This window comes from Lithobates pipiens, unplaced genomic scaffold (genome assembly GCF_037356315.1).
Source record: "Lithobates pipiens isolate NorthernLeopardFrog02 unplaced genomic scaffold, aLitPip1_a1.2 Scaffold_18, whole genome shotgun sequence".
Classification (NCBI taxonomy): Eukaryota; Metazoa; Chordata; class Amphibia; order Anura; family Ranidae; genus Lithobates; species Lithobates pipiens.
Genome location: NW_027507758.1, coordinates 367,915,959 through 367,935,058, shown reverse-complemented (window position 1 = coordinate 367,935,058; position 19,100 = coordinate 367,915,959). Strand labels below are relative to the sequence as shown.

The window sequence follows — 19,100 nt, the reverse complement described above, 5'->3', positions numbered from 1 at the left end:
GGTTATTAGCCTAGGCTTATGACATCATGCACAGCTCTCTCTCTCCCTCTCGTTAGCGTTTGCCAGGAAGGGAGGGGGATGAGTCATAAGAGGGTCAATGAAAGCTTCAGAGCTGAGAGGTGTGTGTCTGTGTAAATCCAGAAAGTGAAAAGGCAGCAGCTTCAGCTGCCCACAGTTGAAATGGTTGCAGCCAGACTCAGTGGAGGGAGAATTCTGCAGCATATTTGGCAAGTACAGAATCGCAGTATATATAAAATAATATGCAAAGTGGATGGAGGGAAGCTTCAGAATGGCAAAGATGTTTTTATTACAGATTATGTGAGCAGACTGCAGTTCCTCTTTAACCTTTGCAGTGCAGGGGCTTCCCCACTGCAACATTTTTCCCTGAAGATAGCCTTTAGAAAAAAGCTGCATATTTACAATGCTGGAAATAAATGACATTTGCTAGTTTACAAACTCATATGAGCTTTTTAAGGGCTGGGTTTATGTATACTTTAAAAACTATGCTAGTGATGGGGATTCCCGGAAACTGGGCTGGTAACATTCACAAGAAAACACTTTATAAATAAACACATGCCCATGCTCCATGCAGCTCAAAAAAAAAGTTAAAACCAGAAGAACAAGATCACAAATCAATAATACATTTATAAATAGAATGATATTTCAATGATTGGGCCTGTACAGTCCCTAGAAGGACCACAGGCCTAGTGTGAAGAGAAGACAATGTAACACTCCACAATTATTTGTAACTATCTCACAACCTGTGTAGCAAGTCACATCGCCCTGTTACAAAGTCTGCATTTAGTCACTGAAGAGTAGGGGGGGCAATATTATTCTTGGTAAATAAATGCTGAGCACAACTTAGGCCTCAGGCTAGGGACATATCTGAATGGGAAGGTGTGTAATCGTACACCTTCCCACACCCACAGAGAAAATTGTGCTGCAGCTTAGAAGATACGCTGGGGTACTATTAATCCTAATTATTATATTACAGGATTTATATAGCGCCAACAGTTTGCATAGTGGTTTACAATGTAGGGTTAGAGGAGCCCTGCTCCTGTGAGCTTACGATCTAATACAGAGGGGCTGGTGAAACAAAAAAGCTAGTGACTGCGATGAGGGGAGTAGAAGATTTGGTTGATGGCTGAAGGCAGGATTGGTCTCCCTGAAGATATGAGTTTTCAGGGATCACCTAAAAGTGGACAGAGTAGGAGATAACTGGACAGATTGGGGTAGTGAGTTCCAGAGGATGGGATAGGTTCTGGAGACGAGCGTGGGAGGAGTAGAGAAGGGAGCTAGAGCGCAGAAGTTCTTGGGTGGAGCAGAGAGGATGATATTAGGAGATAAATGGTATCCGCACGCACTTGAAAACGGCAGTAATAGGAACTGTACTGCACTATGCAGTTTCCCTGCGGCCGTGTATTTTGCAAAGGAGGAGAGACTTCTCCCTGCATTTTTAGGAGGTATAGTAGCAAATTAATGGGCTGCTGTGCCTAAGCAAATTAAACATCAGGAAACCTGAGATCTTCTACAATATCAAGACTCTTAATCAGAAAGTATTTCTGAAGTCTCTGTACCTCTCAGGTAAGGGTAAGCTCCAGCGTGTTCACACAGCCCACGTGCAGTGCCCGCCAGGAAGTCGGCATTGTGCTAATCACAGACAGTGAGACATTTCCCGATCTCTGCAGCCGCACATCGGGACAATGTCTCACTGCCTGTGATTAGTGCAGCGCCAACTTCCTGGCGGGCACTGCACGTGGGCTGTGCGAACATGCCGGGGCTCATCCTTACTCTCAGGATACGTTCACACTTTGTGCATGTTGGGAATGGGTGCAGAATCACGTGTTTTCCTGACATTCACAGAAACCCACTGTCCTTTAACAAATGCATGGCAGTGCCATTAATTCAGCCTCTCGCAACTTTATTACTCCAGAGCAGGGGTCTACAAAGTTCGACCCGCGCGTACATTTTTTCCGTCCCAAAGCTAGAGCCCACAGACTTGTTTGCCACTACACTAATCACTTGCTGGCCATATGCAGGACAAGTCTCTTGAACCCGCAGACAAAGTCTAGGCAAACAGTTTCTGATACATGCAAAAAATTGCAGGTATACTAAAAATCAGTTTACTGCAGCAGATCATGCAGCGATTTCAATTGGTTGCTTATCACTCACTGACTGCTTGCTAGAGGTTACAACACATCATTTCTGCTTGCTAATTGATTGCTGGAGGTAACTGCACATTTTTACTGCCCACTGATTGGTTGATAGCGGTTACAGGACATCAATACTACTCACTGATTGGTTGGCAGAGGTTACAGCACATGATTACCACATACTGATTGGTTGCTAGGGGTTACAGCACATCATTACAGCTCACTGAATTGTTGCTAGAGGTCACAGCACATCATTAGCGGTCACGGATTGCTTGCTAGAGGTTACAGCATATCATTACAATTTACTGATTAATTGCTAAAGGTTACAGCATATCATTATCACTCACTGATTGGTTGCTACAGGTTAATGCACATCATTACCGCTCACTGAACAGTGAAGCAATCCTAAATAATTGAGCAAGTAAAGTGGCACATTAATACTACAGGAGACAGTCAGACTGCAGACATGCTACAGGAGACAGTCAGAGACTGTGGACACTCTGCAGGAGATGGTCAGAGGCTACGGACATATAGTAGGAGATGGTCAGAGACTGTGCACATAGAGCAGGAGATGGTGAGAGACTGCAGGCATATCACAAAAGATAACCACAGACCATTCAGCAATGCACAGCTTTACAGTTGAACAACACCTCAGGGTTTAGGAAGGCAGTCTATGGGGGAGAAGGACATACCAGGCCAGGCGGGCTCACCATGTGCTTTCAAAGGTCTGGGGGTGGGACTCTCACTCAGTTTGCAGCTCCTACTACAGCCGCTCCCTCCCAAGCATACAGGCTGCATGGGGTGGCCCAGGTTAAAGATGGTTCTATAGCTAGGACTGCCCGTGTCCTAGTAACCTATCAAGTGCTTCAGTGTGGCACCTCCCAGCTCCTGCCTGCTGTTAAATCAGGGTCCTTTCCACATACAGTGTGCTTCCGTGCCCTTAGGCCTCAGTCACACCATACGTGCAAAAAACTGATGGAAAAAGTGTGCAGATTTCTTTTGCAGAGACATCAGTTTTCATTTGTGCTTCAGTGAGTTTTTATGTGCGTCAGTTATAAGCCATGTTCACACCACAGTGCTGATGTCACGTCAGTTCTTTTTTTTTCCCCCCATGCAGAAAACAGCATACATGTTGCAGATTCCTGCGCAGAAAATCTGTATGAGACACCAGTGTTGTGGTGTGAACGGGGCACATAGAAAACAATTGTTTTCTTTGTGCCTTTGCAGAACGCAGAGAAACTAACGTCTCTGCATATGGTGTGAATGATACATGGTGCTATTTTCTTTCCTACAACCCCAGGTTGCAGGAAAGAAAAATCGATTGTTTCAACCAGCAACACATTCAGCCTGGGTTCACACTCTTGCAATGTGGGAACCAGCGCAATTCCAGTGCCGGTTCCCACATCACACCTCCCTCGCAGTGCCCTCTGCGAACCGCTGCGGGTGCCAATACAAAGTTAATGACACCCCAAGTTCACAGATCGCAGCGTGAACTGTGGATTTGGACAAGAATCGGATCGCGTGGGTGTGAATTCCAGTGTGTGGGGGGAAAAAAAGTTCCTTCACCTTTTTTTGTATGAATCCAATGAGAGAGTTTAGCCAAACTGTATGGTGAACTCGCATTGCACAGACATTGCATGCGATCGGCACAGCAATGCGGGTGTGAATCACATGCGATTTCTGTGTCCGCATATGTGTGAACCCAGGGCTCAGTGTTGGAGAATCCCTCCTGTGGCGCTATTGTGTTCTCCCGGCAAGGGGGCACTGGGCTGCCCTGCTGGGAAAACACGGCTGTAGCCTCTGGCAATAATCGCCTCAAAAATCCGACAGGCTAGTTATACCCAAGTTGATCAATCGACTTGGGTAAACATAGAATCCGATTGGTAGAGCTGCACCAGGTTTTGCACTCTCCAGTTTTAGTAAATCAGCCCCAGTGATTTGTATTAATTTCAGATGTTCCAGAATGACTTGCTAATAAAATTTCATCCAGTCTCAGCTGCCCAGTGGTTTATGGCAGCTTCCCGCCAGCGTAAGGGGTTAATAACCGGTTTTGCAGAGTGAAACTAAATAAGTACAATAAAGAAACAAACAGGAACAAATGTGGTGGCAGTCTTCCAACTTAAATACAGTAACGGTGACTAAGAAAGGAAAGCTAGACTACAAATCAGTCAAATGCCACCTGCAGCAAACAAGCACACACAGATTATAAATCGACAAAACAAATCTAGCCATACATGATCAGATAAAAACAGATCTGTGCAATCCTGGGATAGCGACCAGACAACGATAACTGAATTGTCACATCACTGGGCAGCATCAAGTTACTCCTATGCTGACCTTCCAGCGACAGCTTGTATCCAAATCATGAAATATTCTGTGATGGGAAGCCTTGATTTGAGGAGCAATTTTGCAATCAAAAGCTGGATAGATTTGGCGGAAAATTGGTACATTTATGGTCATGACATACAGTGCCTTGCAAAAGTATTCACCCCCTTGGCCTTTTTCCCCATTTTGCTACATTACAGCCTTTAGTTCAATATGTGATGGATCAGAACACAATAGTCTAAGTTGATGAAGTAAAATTAGAAAAATACATAGATAAAACTAGTTTTCAGAAAAAAAAACTGATAATTGCATGTGCGTATGTATTCACCCTCTTTGTTATGAAGCCCATAAAAAGCTCTGGTGCAACCAATTACCTCCAGAAGTCACATAATTAGTGAACTGATGTCCACCTGTGTGCAATATAAGTGTCACATGATCTGTCATTACATATACACATTTTTGAAAGGCCCCAGAGGCTGCAACACCTAAGCAAGAGGCACCACTAACCAAACACTGCCATGAAGACCAAGAAACTCTCCAAACAAGTAAGGGACAATGTTGTTGAGAAGTACAAGTCAGGGTTAGGTTATAAAAAAAAAAATATATACAAATCTTTGATACCTAGGAGCACCATCAAATCTATCATAACCAAATGGAAAGAACATGACACAACAGCAAACCTGCCAAGAGACGACCGCACACAAAAACTCACAGATCGGGCAAGGAGGGCATTAATCAGAGAGTCAGCACAGAGTCCTAAGGTAACCCTGGAGAAGCTGCAGAGTTCCACAGCAGAGACTGGATTATCTGTACATAGGACGACAATAAGCCGTACGCTCCATAGAGTTTGGCTTTATGGCAGAGTGGCCAGAAGAAAGTCATTACATTCAGCAAAAAACAAAATGGCACGTTTTGAGTTTGTGAAAAGACATGTGGGAGACTACTAAAATGTATGGAGGAAGGTACTCTGGTCTGATGAGAATAAAATTTAACTTTTTGGCCATCAAAGAAAATATTATATCTGGCGCAAACCCAACACATCACATCACCCAATGAACACCGTTTTTTTTTTTTTTAGCAGTCGGGACTGGAAAACTGGTCAGAGTTGAGGGAAAGATGGATGGTGCTAAATACAGGGATATTCTTGAGCAAAACCTGTACCACTCTGTGTGATTTGAGGCTAGGACGGAGGTTCACCTTCCAGCAGGACAATTACCCCAAACACACTGCTAAAGCAACACTTGAGTGGTTTAACCACTTCAGATCCGCGCTATTGCCAAATGACGGCATTAGCGCGGACCTACATTTCCGGGACTACGTCTATTGACGTCGTCCCGGTTACGAGCGGCCTGCGCGCCCCCTGAGGGGCGCGCGCGGCGCGCTCTGTGATCGGCGAGTCTATGAGACTCGCCTGATCACCGATCCGTGCAAGGGGTCGATCCCGACCCCTTATCACGTGATCAGCTGTCAGCCAATGACAGCTGATCATGTGATAGAACGGAGCCGGTAATCGGCTATTGTTCCTCCTCGCGCTGACAGCGCGAGGAGAGAAAAAAAAAGCCGATCACCGGCGGCCATGATCGGGACATCAGTCCCGATCACGGCCATCAATACAAGGGACCACCTGCCACCTGCCTGTGCCCACCTGCCTCCCGCAGTGCCACCCTGAAGTAAAATAAAAGCAAAAGTAAGTGCCCCCCGTCAGTGCCCATAGTGCCCACAGTGCCACCCACAGTGCCACCCCACAGTGCCACCCCACAGTGCCACCCAATCTGCCTCAAAGGTGCTGCACCCCAGTGCCGCCCATCAGTGCCCAGCAGTGCCGCCCATCAGTGCCGCCCATCAGTGCCCAGCAGTGCCACCTATCAGAGCCACCTATCAGTGCCACCTATCAGTGCCACCTATCAGTCCCATCTATCTGTGGTACCTATCAGTGCCCATCCGTGCCACCCATCCATGCCACCCATCCGTGCCATCTTATCTGTGCCCATCTTTGCCCATCAGTGCCGCCTTATCTGTGCCCATCGGTGCCACCTTATCTGTGCCTATTAGTGCCGCCTTAACTATGCCCATCAGTGCCCACCAGTGCAGCCTATCAGTGCCCACCAATGAAGCCCATCAGTGCCCACCAATGCAGCCCATCAGTGCCCACCAATGCAGCCCATCAGTGCCCACCAATGCAGCCCATCAGTGCCCACCAATGCAGCCTATCAGTGCCGCCTAATCAGCGCACTTCAATGAAGGAGAAAAATGACCCGTTTGCAAAATTTTATAACAAACTATTAAAACATGATTTTTTTTTTTTTTTTTTGCATCTTTTTTTGTTTGTTTAGCAAAAAATAAAACTCCGAGCTGTAACTAAATACCACCAAAAGAAAGCTCTATTTGTGGGAAAAAAATGATAAAAATTTCATTTGGGTACAGTGTTGTATGACCGCGCAATTGTCATTCAAAGTGTGACAGCGATGAATGCTGAAAATTGGTCTGGGACTGAGGGGGGTTTAAGTGCCCAGTAAGCAAGTGGTTAAGGGGAAACATGTAAATGTACTGAAATGGCCTAGTCAAAGCCCAGACCTCAATCCAATAGAAAATCTGTAGTCAGACTTAAAGCGGAGGTCCACCCTAAAATGGACCTCCGCTCATCGGAATCCCCCCCCCCTCCGGCGCCACAATTGGCACCTTTCAGGGGGGAGGGGGGTGCAGTTACCTGGATAATCCAGGTAACTGCACCCACTTCCGGGATAGCTGTCTGCGGATAGGGGCGTAGATTACGCCCCTTTGCGCAACTGCCCGCCCCTTTGCGCAAGTGCCCCGCTGCCTGCTGGGAAACACAGTTCCCAGAGGCAGCGGGGACCGTCCGGATTGCGCCGTGCGGCTCGCGCATGCGCAGTAGGGAACCGGGAAATGAAGCCGAAAGGCTCCATTTCCTGATTCCCATACCCAAGATGGCGGCGGCAGCACCCGTGTGTCGATCTAGAGATCGGCTTCGGGTGCCGACATCGCAGGCGCGCTGGACAGGTAAGTGTCACAATTTTAAAAGTCAGCAGCTGCAGTATTTGTAGCTGCTGACTTAAAAAAAAAAAAAAAAAAAAACACAGAGTCCCGGCGGACTCCCGCTTTAAATATTGCTGTTCACAAGAGCAAACCATCCAACTTGAAGGAGCTGGAGCAGTTTTGCAAGGAGGAATGGGCAAAAATCCCAGTGGTTAGATGTGGCAAGCTCATAGAGACTTATCCAAAGTGACTTGGGAGCTGCGATAGCCGCAAATAGTGGCTCTACAAATTATTGTCTTTAGGGGGGTGAATTGTTGTTATGCACATTGACTTTTTATTATTATTATTATACAGGATTTATATTGAGCCAACAGTTTGCAAAGCGCTTTACAACATGAGGGCAGACATTACACTTACAATACAAATCAATACAGGAGGGACTAGACTGCCCTGCTCGTTAGAGCTTACAATCTAGTTATTTGTCCTATTTGTAATTTGCTTCACAATTTAAAAAAGAAAAAAAAAAATCTTCAGAGTTGTGGGCATGCTCTGTAAATTAAATGATGCAAATCCTCAAACAATCCATTTTAAATTCCAGGTTGTGGGGCAACAAAACACGAAAAATGCCAAGGGGGTGAATACTTTTGCAAGGCACTGTATGATTTAGAAAGGAGTCCAGATATCATGTATGCAGGAACAAGCATTTCACTTGCAATTTTTAACCACTTAAGGACCGGAAGGATTTGACCCCTTAATGACCAGGTCATTTTTTGCGATGAGGCACTGTGTCACTTTAACTGACAATTGTACGGTTGTGTGACATTGTACCCAAACAAAATTGAGTTCCTTTTTTTCCCACAAATAGAGCTTTCTTTTGGTCTTTTTTTTTATCACCTCTGAGGTTTTAATTTTTTTTTTTTCGCGCTATAAACAAAAAAAGAAAGAAAGAGAGTGAGGATTTTGAAAAAAAATACAATATTTTTTACTTTTTGCTATAATAAATAAATAAATCTACAAAATAGAGGATAGATTTATGTAATTTTTTTTTTTTTTACTAGTAATGGCGGCGATCTGCGATTTTTAGCAGGACTGCGTCATTGCAGCAGACAGATCAGACACTTTGTTGGGACCATTGATATTTATACAGCGACCATTGCTATAGAAAATTACTTAAAGCACCGATTACTGTGTAAATGTCATTGGCAGGGAAGGGGTTAACACTAGTAGAAGAAACAAGGGGTTAAATGTGTTCCTTGGGAGGTGTTTCTAACCGTATGGGGGTTGAGCTGACTGGAGGAGTAGAGGGAGATCGTTGTTCCTAATCACTAGTCTCCTCCCCTGTCAGAACGGGAATCTGTCTGTTTAAATTGACAGATCCCAATTCTGGCTCTCTGTGGAGCGATCGCGGTGTGGCCGGCGGACTGTTTCTGTGATTTGTGGCAGGATCGCACTGCGTATGGGATGGCGTGGTATAAAGAATAACGACATTCAAACACGTGTCTAATGTTTTGGAATCGCCGGCAGAATTATGACAATTCTGCCTGTGATTCCAAATCGCCTAATGTGAACGAGACCTGAGGGTTTGCTTCTCCCAGCAATTACCAATATTTACTCAGCTGCCCATACAAAGTACAATGTGATCACACTGTACAATAATATCCAAGCCAATTTTAGATGTACTAGAACTGTGTTATGCGAGAGCCTACCAACCCAAAAAAACTGTACAATCAGACTGCAGGCTGGCCATACATTATACAATTTTCCTTCGGATTTACCAAAACCATAAAATATGAGATCAAATCTAAACACTTTCCATTTGTATCTAATCAGGTAGGCCATTGCACTACATAGTTGAAGGTAAATCTAAAGGAAATTGAATGAGAAAATTGCATAAATGTATGCTCACCCTAAGACTATTGTCACCTTTGGAAAAAGTTGCAGACTAATGTCCTCATAGATGGCTTGAATTTTGGAGACACAATCCTGCCACAAGCCGGACTAGAGAAAATCGAGCCATGTATGGTGGCATTAATCTAGTCGCATGTCTATTTTTCCATTAGAAGGAAATCAGACGATTATATACAACCAGACGCACATTTCCTCTACCTGGAAGACTCAGTGAGCTATTATATTCATCAGTACACTTCCTGGGACGATCGTTCCCACCACTTCTGGTCCCCCATAGCCTGGACAATCATCATAAGCACTGGAACCTACGGAAGATTATTCCTAAAATATCGAACGGAAAATCTAAGACTTGGAGGCGTATTTAGAAAGCAGTGAATGTGGCTTTCACCAAATACGGATGCAGAATTGCACATTTTGGTGTAAACATTCCCTTAGGGGGTGAACTATGCTCAGGTACAGATATGATGACAGTGTGACTAAACCCTTCGAGGGTTGTCACCACAACAAGTGTCCCTATAGGAAGGCTTCACCTCTGGCGGATTCTCCCTCACTTTTCAGGTCCATTTACATACGTGCAATGCATTTATGTAGGTGCGTCAACGTGTGTTATGTCACATGTTAAAGTGATTTTAGTCTCTTTTTCTCCTATAAAAATAAAAACATGTTCTACTTACCTGCTCTGTTGCAGTGGATTTACACAGAGCAGCCCAGATCCTCCTCTTCTCGTGTCCCTCTTCTGCGATCCTGGCCCCTCCCTCCTACTTAGTGCCCCCACAGAAAACAGCTTGCTATGGGGGCACCCGAGCCGAGTCACAGCTCCCTGTGCCCATTCAGACAAGAAGCCCTGACTTGGCCCCACCCCCTCTCTACCCTGACTGGCTAGCTGACTTTGATTGACAGCAGCGGCAATGGTGCTGCTGCTGTGTCCTATCAGGAGGGAGAATCTCGGATGGCTGAGATGCTGGTGGACATTGCTGGACAGAGGACCTCAGGTAAGTATTAGCGGGGCTGAGGGGGGCTGCTGCACACAGAATGATTTTTATCTTAATGCATAGAATTCATTAAGATAAAAAACCTTGTGCTTTTACAACCACTTTAATGTGTGTTGCTTTAAAATATAAGTAAATGACAACTATTTTTTTGTTGTTTTGGATAGAGTTAAGAGGGATTAGAACACCTGTCGGGTTTTCATTGCTGTCTGTGTCCCGGTTAGGGAGATTCTGTGCCCATCAGTGCTACCTATGGGTGCCCATCAGTGCCGTCTATCAGTTCAGCCTCATCAGTGAAGGAAAAAAAAATGACCTGTTTCCAAAGTTTAATAACAAACTATGAAAAATATATATATTTTTTTTTCAAAACTCTTATTTTGTTTGTTTTGCAAAAAATAAAACCCCAGTGGTGATTAAATACAACCAAAAGAAAGCTCTATCTGTGTGAAAACAAAAAGATAAAATTGTCATATGGGTACAGTGTTTCATGACCACAATTGTCATTCAAAGTGTGACAGCACTGAAAGCTGAGAATTGGCCTGGGTAACAAAGGGGTGAAAGTGACCAGTAGGCAAGTGGTTAAAGCAGAACTACATGGTATCTGAGCACCACAAACCAAAGATGCTATTTCATTCATTTTTAACATTCAAGATAGACTCCCCCATCCATCCATGTCTCCATGCTTTATTTTGTAGAGAAATCACCTTGAAAAAAAATAGTTACACCCCCCCCAGCATTTCTGGCTGTGGCCATCTTGAGTAATGACTGATGTAGAGTATGAACAGCAATCTGTCATTTCCCCTGCACAGCCCCCAAGCCTCCAATTAGAACACAAACTAGGGAACACATTAACCCCTTGATCTCCCCCTAGTGTTAACCCCTTCACTGCCAGTGACATTTTTACAGTAATCAATGCCTTTTTAATGGCACTGATTGCTGTATTACTGCCAAACGGTCCCAAAAAATGTATCAAAATTGTCCCATGTGTCTGCCGTAATGTCGCAGTCCCGATAAAAATCGCAAATCGCCACCATTACTAATAAAAAAAAAATTAATAATAAAAATGCCATAAACTATCCCCTATTTTGTAGATGCTATAACTTTTGCGCAAACCAATCAATAAACGCTTATTGCGTTTTTTTTTTTTTTTACTAAAAATATGTAGAATACATATCGGCCTAAACTGAGGGAACATATATATATATATATATATATTTTTTTTTTTGGGGGGGGGGGGGGCATTATAGCAAAAAGTATGAAATTATTTTTTATCGTTTATAGTGCAAAAAATAAAAACCGCTGAGGCGATCAAATACCACCACAAGAAAGCTCTATTTGTGGGAAAAAAAGGGATGTCAATTTTGTTTGGGTGCAACATCGCACGTCCGAGCAACTGTCAGTTAAAGCGACGCAGTGCTGAATTGCAAAAAAAAAAAAAAAATAAAAAAAAAAAAAATAAAAAAAAAAAAAAAAAATCGCTCTGGTCAGGAGGGTAAAATCTTTGGGGGCTGAAGCAGCTTAAGGCAGCCCAATGAAATCAATGGGCTTCTGATGTAACGGTAGTAAGGATCAGCTCCAGTGTGTTTGCAGAGTTCACATACAGAGCCTGCCAGGAAGTCGGCGCAGCGCTGCACTAATCACAAGCAGTGAGACATTGTCCCAATGTGCGGCTACAGAGATCGGGAAACATCTCACTGCCTGTGATCAGCACAGTGGTGACTTCCTGGCGGGCTCTGCATGCGAGCTGTGCGAACACGCAGGAGCTCATCCTTAAATGGAATGTGTCAAATAACTGACACGTCACAAAGTTTGTGCCAGGACACACCATGGTGGGGGGAATCTCTGTAAAAGGGTCCACAGTCTTGGTTACAGCAGGGGACAGGTGAACCTATCCATAGACAAGGACCAAAGAAAAAAAAAAAAAAGGGTCCTGCAGCATTTTGGTGCAAATGCAATGCGTTTGTATGGCTGAGTTTGCATTGCACAGACATTGCGTGTGATGTGCACAGTAAGGATGAGCTTCGCTGTGCTAATCACAGGCAGACATTGGCCGATCTCTGCAGCCGCACATTGAGGCAATGTCTCACTGCCTGTGATTAGCGCAGGGCTGCGCCGACTTCCTGGCGGGCTCTGCACGTGGACCATGCAAACACGCTGGAGCTCATCCCTAGTGCACAGCAATGCGGTGCGAATGACATTCAATGTCTGGCATGGCATAAGTGTAAACCCGGGCTGAAATAGCACCAAAGCAGTGCACACATTACTTTAGGAAATTCACTGCAACTGGATCTCATGGTACATTTTGTACCATGCCATTCGGCGCAGGCGACCTGCGATTGGGGTGTCCTTAACTTATCTCTGGTGCCCGCTGCAGATCAGGTGTTTTGAAGTTGTGGATGGCAGGTTTCCCACACTGTGAACCATCAATCACAATCCACTTCCCCATGTGTGACATATGAATGGCTTCATGACTGATCAGGAAAGAAATGGTTAATGGATGACCACCAATGAGAATAATAAGAGTGCTACCCTAGAAAAGCAGAGCTGTCATTCCAAAGACAAGGAAGAGACTTACCAATCCGGAGGAAGAGGACCACACTGAACATGGCCAGCAGAGTGGGGACCACCACCCCCAGAAAGGTGGAGAGTTTTCTGGTCCCTGATCGGGGTGCACTGTCCCGGCGGGGGGTCCCATTGTTGGTTGGCTCCTCTGTGCTCAGCGGGTAGATGATGAGGGGGCTCCGCTCATCCATGCCGACCTCCAAGGAACTTTCCTCTGCCCGTCTGATCACTTCTCCCAGCTGTGATCCCCGTCCCTCCTGAGTGGGCGTGGCGCTGACCCCGGAAGGAGGACTAATCTGGCTCCCAAGTCCAGGGGGTCACCCACAGAGAGGAGCAGCAGTGCGGCCAGCTCTCCGCTCTACACCTACAATGTGTGGTAGAAGGAAGTGAGTAGAGAGCCAGGTCACAGGGGCTGATCGAGCAGGAAATACACTTCTCATATTCAGGGCAGGCTGTCAGTGTGGGATTGTCCCTTCTAGGAAGGTTTGTTGGCTGTCAGCTGAGCCCCTATCACTACATTACACACTCTCATCATATATGTGTTTCTATAGACTGTCATCACAGCTCCACCAATCAAAGTACACGGGGAAAGTCCAGTCTGTACACAGGGAGCTGGGGAGTAGTATTACTTCCAATAGTAAGAAACTATTTGCTGTGTGCCTAATGTCTAGTACAAACCGTGTGAGAAAGTCATGAAAAATGACACTTTCTGAGCGATCGCCCGATTAATCTGATCATTAGTACACAGCTTCCGAGAGCCCAAAATGATAGTTCATGAGAAATGATCGCAAGGGACAAACACGTTTCTAAAACAATACCAGAACGAACCACTTAGCCCGGGTTTACACATGCGATGTCCGACATGGCATGTGATTCTCACCACATTGCTGTGCCGATCATACGCCATGTCTTTTTCCATTGTGAATTTAGCCATACAGTTGTATGGCTGAACTCGCATTGGATTCCCACGAAAATAATGCAGGAACCTTTTTTTTTCTCCTCCGCTCTAGAATCAGATCTCATGGGTAAGGATGAGCTCAGGCGTGTTTGCTAGGGATGAGCTCAGGCGTGTTCGCATAGAACACGTGCAGAGCCCGCCAGGAAGTCGGTGCACTAATCACAGGCAGTGGGACAGTGACCGATCTCTGAAGCCGCACATCGGGGCAATGTCTCACTGCCTGTGATTAGCGCAGCGCTGCACCGACTTCCTGGCGGGCTCTGCATGTGTTCTATGCGAACACGTCGGAGCTCATCCCTAGTGTTCGCACACTCCACGTGCAGAGCCCGCTAGGAAGTGGGCACAGCGCTGCGCTAATCACAGGCAGTGAGACATTTCCTGATCTCTGTAGCCGCACATCGGGGCAATGTCTCACTGCTTGTGATTAGCACAGCGCTGCGCAGACTTCCTGGCGGAGTGTGCGAACACGCCAGAACTCATCCTTATTCATGAATAGGGTTGCCACCTAAACCCAGACACATATGAATTACACAGGTTCTGGGGCTAATTTAATGCAGATAAGGCACCAAGTGAGTTTAATTACCACCTTAATCAGCCACAGAACCTGTGTAATTAATATGTGTTTGGGTTTAAAGGGATGAGGTGGCAACCTTACTCATGGGTGTTCAGACCTATGGCAACTGATTCCTGAATTGACAGTTCGTACTACAATCTGCAAAACGGATCTGTAAGTGTCATTAACTTTGTATTGACACCCGCAGCTGTTTTGCAGAGGGCAATATGATTTGCCTGCGAGGGATATGCAATGTGGTAATCACGCTGGTTACCGCATCGCAATAGTGTGAACCCAGGCGCTAAGCGGAGTTCTGCCCAAAAGTGGAACTTCCGTTGATCTGTCTCCTCCCCCCCCCCTTCGGTGCCACATTTGGCATCTTTCATGGGAGTGGGTACCTGTTTTTTTACAGGTACCTTGCTCCACTTCCGCGGCGAGGTATGTCAGAAGTCCAGCTCCCTCCTCCTTCCCCTGCTGCGGGGCCAGTAAGAGAGCACATGCGCAGTAGGGACCTGGACGTCAAGCTGCAATGCTTCACTGTCGGGTTCCCTTACCGGGAATGGCAGCAGCACCCGACAGCTGATGGAATCATCAGCTGCTGTGCTGACGTCGATGGACTCCAGGACAGGTAAGTGTCCCATTATTAAAAGACAGCAGCTACAGTATACATTATAACGCTATAGCGCCTGCAAAACGCCCTCGGTGTGAAAGGGGTCTAACTGAGCCAGTTCCTCTGCTACCTCAGTCTCCAAAAATCATAAAAATAAACTGTTGCTGGTCCCTAGCATCATGGGAGAAAAGGATGTATTATTTTGCAACTTACCAATTCTTACAGTGCCTTGCAAAAGTATTCACCCTCTTGGCTTTTTACCTATTTTTTTACATTAAAGCCTTTAGTTCAATGTGTTTTTTTTAACCCTTTCATGACTAAGCCTATTTTTGACATTTGGTGTTTACAAGCCAAAATCCATATTTTTTGCTAGAAATTACTTAGAATCCCCAAACATTATATATATATATATATATATATATATATATATATTTTAGCAGAGACTCTAGAGAATAAAACGGCGATTGTTGCAATATTTGATGTCACGCGGTATTTGCGCAGCGGTGTTTTAAACGCAACTTTTTGGGGAAAGGGACACTTTCATGAATTAAAAAAAAACGAAACAATAAAATTTGCCCAATTTTTTTGCATAATGTGAAAGATAATGTTACGCCGAGTAAATAGATACCAAACATGTCCCACTTCATAATTGCACTGACGACAAACTACGGTACCTAAAAATCTCAATAGGCGACGCTTTAAAAAAAAAAATCCGGTTACCAGGTTGGAGTTACAGAGGAGGTCTAGTGCAAGAATTATTGCTCTCGCTCTGACGATCGCTGCGATACCTCACATGTGTGATTTGAACACCGTTTACATATGCGGGCACGACTTCCATATGCGTTTTCTTTGCTGCGCAAGCTCGCGGCGATGGGGGGGACGCTTTAAAAAAAAAATTGTTTTTCTTATTTATTTTATTAATTTTTAAATTAATAAATTGTTTAAAAAATTTTTTTGATCACTTTTATTGCTGTCACAAGGAATGTAAACATCCTTTGTGACAGTAATAGGTGGTGACAGGTACTCTTTATGGAGGGATCGGGGGTCTAAAAGACCCCCGATCCCTCCTTTACACTTCAAAGTATTCAGATCGCCGAAAACTGCGATTTTGAATACTGTATATTTTTTTAAATCCGGCGCCATTGGCAGCCGAGTAAACAGGAAGTGACGTCATGATGTCGCTTCTGTGTTTACAATTAGGAGACTGGAATGACGCCAGTTACGGTGTCATTCCAGTCCCTCCCTAGCCGCTGGAAGCGGCGGATGTGAGATCGGTGCTCCCGATTGAGGGGACATCCCCTCCCGCTCCTCCGGCATAACAGCCGATCGGTTTTTATGGCTGGAAAGCCAATCGCCCGCTCAGAAAAATGGTACCGGGATGATGCCTGCAGGTGCGGGCATCATCCCGGTATACCCCCCGGAAGCCGAGTACGCACATCTGCGTACGCTCGGCAGGAGGGGGTTAATCTGAATTATATGTGATGGATCAGAACATAATAGTCTAAGTTGGTGAAGTAAAATTAGAAAAAAATATATACATAAAACCATTTTTTCAGAAATAAAAAGCTGATAATTGGCATGTGCCAATGTGTTATGAAGCCCATAATTGGTGCAACCAATTACCTTCAGAAGTCACATAATTAGTGAAATGATGTCCACCTGTGTGCAATCTAAGTGTCACATGATCTGTCATTATATATACACACCTTTTTGAAAGGCCCCAGAGGCTGCAACACCTAAGCAAGAGGCACCACTAACCAAATACTACCATGACAACCAAGGAACTCTACAAACAAGTAAGGGGCACTGTTGTTGAAAAGTACAAGTCAGGGTTAGGTTATAAAAAAAAATCCAAATCTTTGATACCTAGGAGCACCATCAAATATATCATAACCAAATGGAAAGAACATGGCACAACAGCAAACCTGCCAAGAGACGGCCACACACTAAAACTCACGGACCGGGGCAAGGAGGGCATTAATCAGAGAGGCAACACAGAGACCTAAGGTAACCCTGGAGGAGCTGCAGAGACAATAAGGACGACAATAAGCTGTATGCTCCATAGAGTTGGGCTTTATGGCAGAGTGGCCAGAAGAAAGCCATTACTTTCAGCAAAAAACAAAATGGCACATTTTGAGTTTGCGAAAAGGCTTGTGGGAGACTCCCAAAATGTATGGAGGAAGGTGCTCTTGTCTAATGAGACTAAAATTGAACTTTTTGGCCATCAAAGAAAAAGCTATGTCTGGCGCAAACCCAACACATCACATCACCCAAAGAACACCATCCCTACAGTGAAACATAGTGGGGATGTTTTTCAGCAGTGGGGACTGGGAAACTGGTCAGAGTTGAGGGAAAGATGGATGGTGCTAAATACAGGGATATTCTTGAGCAAAACCTGTACCACTCTGTGTGTGATTTGAGGCTAGGATGGAGGTTCACCTTCCAGCAGGACAATTACCCCAAACACACTTCTAAAGCAACACTTCAGTGGTTTAAGGGGAAACATGTAAATGTGTTGGAATGGCCTAGTCCAGTGATGGCGAACCTTGGCACTCCAGATGTTTTGGAACTACATTTCCCATGATGCTCTGGTACCTTGCATTGTAGTGGAGCATCATGGGAAATGTAGTTCCAAAACATCTGGGGTGCCAAGGTTCGCCATCACTGGCCTAGTCAAAGCCCAGACCTCAATCCAATAGAAAATCTGTGGTCACACTTAAAGATTGCTGTTCACAAGAGCAAACCATCCAACTTAAAGGAGCTGGAGCAGTTTTGCAAGGAGGAATGGGCAAAAATCCCAGTGGTAAGATGTGACAAGCTCATAGAGACTTATCCAAAGCAACTTGGAGCTGTGATAGCCGCAAAAGGTGGCTCTACAAAATATTGACCTTAGCGGTGTGAATAGTTATGCACATTGACTTTTTCTGTTATTTTGTCCTATTTGTTGTTTGCTTCACAATAATAAAAAAAAAAGACATCTTCAAAGTTGTGGGCATGTTCTGTAAATTAAATTATGCAAATTCTCAAACAATCCATGTTAATTTGAGGTTGTGGGGCAACAAAACACAAAAAATGCTAAGGGGGGTCAATACTTTTGTAAGGTACTGTAGATGTGGTGGTTGCATTTGTTCTCTTTTTTTAGGCTTTCTTTCCTTTCTGTTTACTTGGCAATCTAGCCAGTAAGTCTGTTGTTCAACGGCACAAGCTGGGCTGCGGTTGTAGCAGTTACAAAGATGAGACATACCATTTAACACTAAAAAGGGGTTCATACAGTGGTCAGCTTTTATTTATTCATCTGAAAAGAAAAGAAACTGTTTGCTGTATCTGTTTATAAAGTGGACATTAGTGGTCCACCATTAAAACCTCAGTGCCACCAGAGTCGGCCAATAGAACTTTGCCTATATTGTAAACACAGATCAACCATTTGAAAATGGGAAATCTATTTCTTGTTGGTAATTGTGGCTCAGATGACCAAAATGCAGTCTGTGAGCGGGCTTTGTGAAGGTGACACATTTTCTGTCAGGCTCTCAGCAGTGCTAAATTCTTAATAAATCAGTAATTTATCGTTTTCTAAATGCATGTCCCTGCATACATCAATGCATTAACCCACCACAGCAGTATACAGAGAGGGGCCTATTTCATATATAGTAGTATAGATGTGCCGTGTGATGTGACGGGGAGGCCAGGAAATAGTCACTCCAAGTGAAACTGAAATATTACCTAACTAAAGAGGAACTAAGATGAAGCCTGCAAGATGGTTGTTTCTTCCACACTTCTCTGTATAATCAAGAAATGAAAACGTGTGACCTCTTACTGTAATGAGAAGAGCTTCCCGTTTTTGTAGAACATTCTAGTAAAATGGGGAACCATTAGGACGTGTCAGCGGCTACAGAGATTCCCTTCAAATAAAGCAAGTCTTTTGTTTGGGAATCACACTAAGCTGAAAACGCATTAAGTGGATAAATAAAGTCAGGTTTCAGAGCGTTTTCTACCAAAGGTGTGCATGAATGCTTTCCACATTAGGCCGTGTTTACTTCAGTCAGGTTCA

General features: G+C 44.6%; 1 protein-coding gene across 2 annotated transcripts in view; it reads right to left on the bottom strand.

Annotated features, from left to right (window-relative positions):
- Positions 1–13,422, bottom strand: part of LOC143988229 (solute carrier family 12 member 9-like) — a 325,643-nt gene extending 312,221 nt beyond the window's left edge. For both annotated transcript variants that reach the window (XR_013276794.1, XM_077487641.1), the window contains exon 1: positions 12,945–13,422. Coding sequence is in view for 1 of the 2 variants with exons in the window: in XM_077487641.1 (XP_077343767.1) it covers positions 12,945–13,122 (178 nt within the window). In the remaining variant the exon portion in view is untranslated. The remainder of the gene's footprint in view (positions 1–12,944) is intronic.
- Between the last annotated feature and the right edge of the window lie 5,678 nt (positions 13,423–19,100).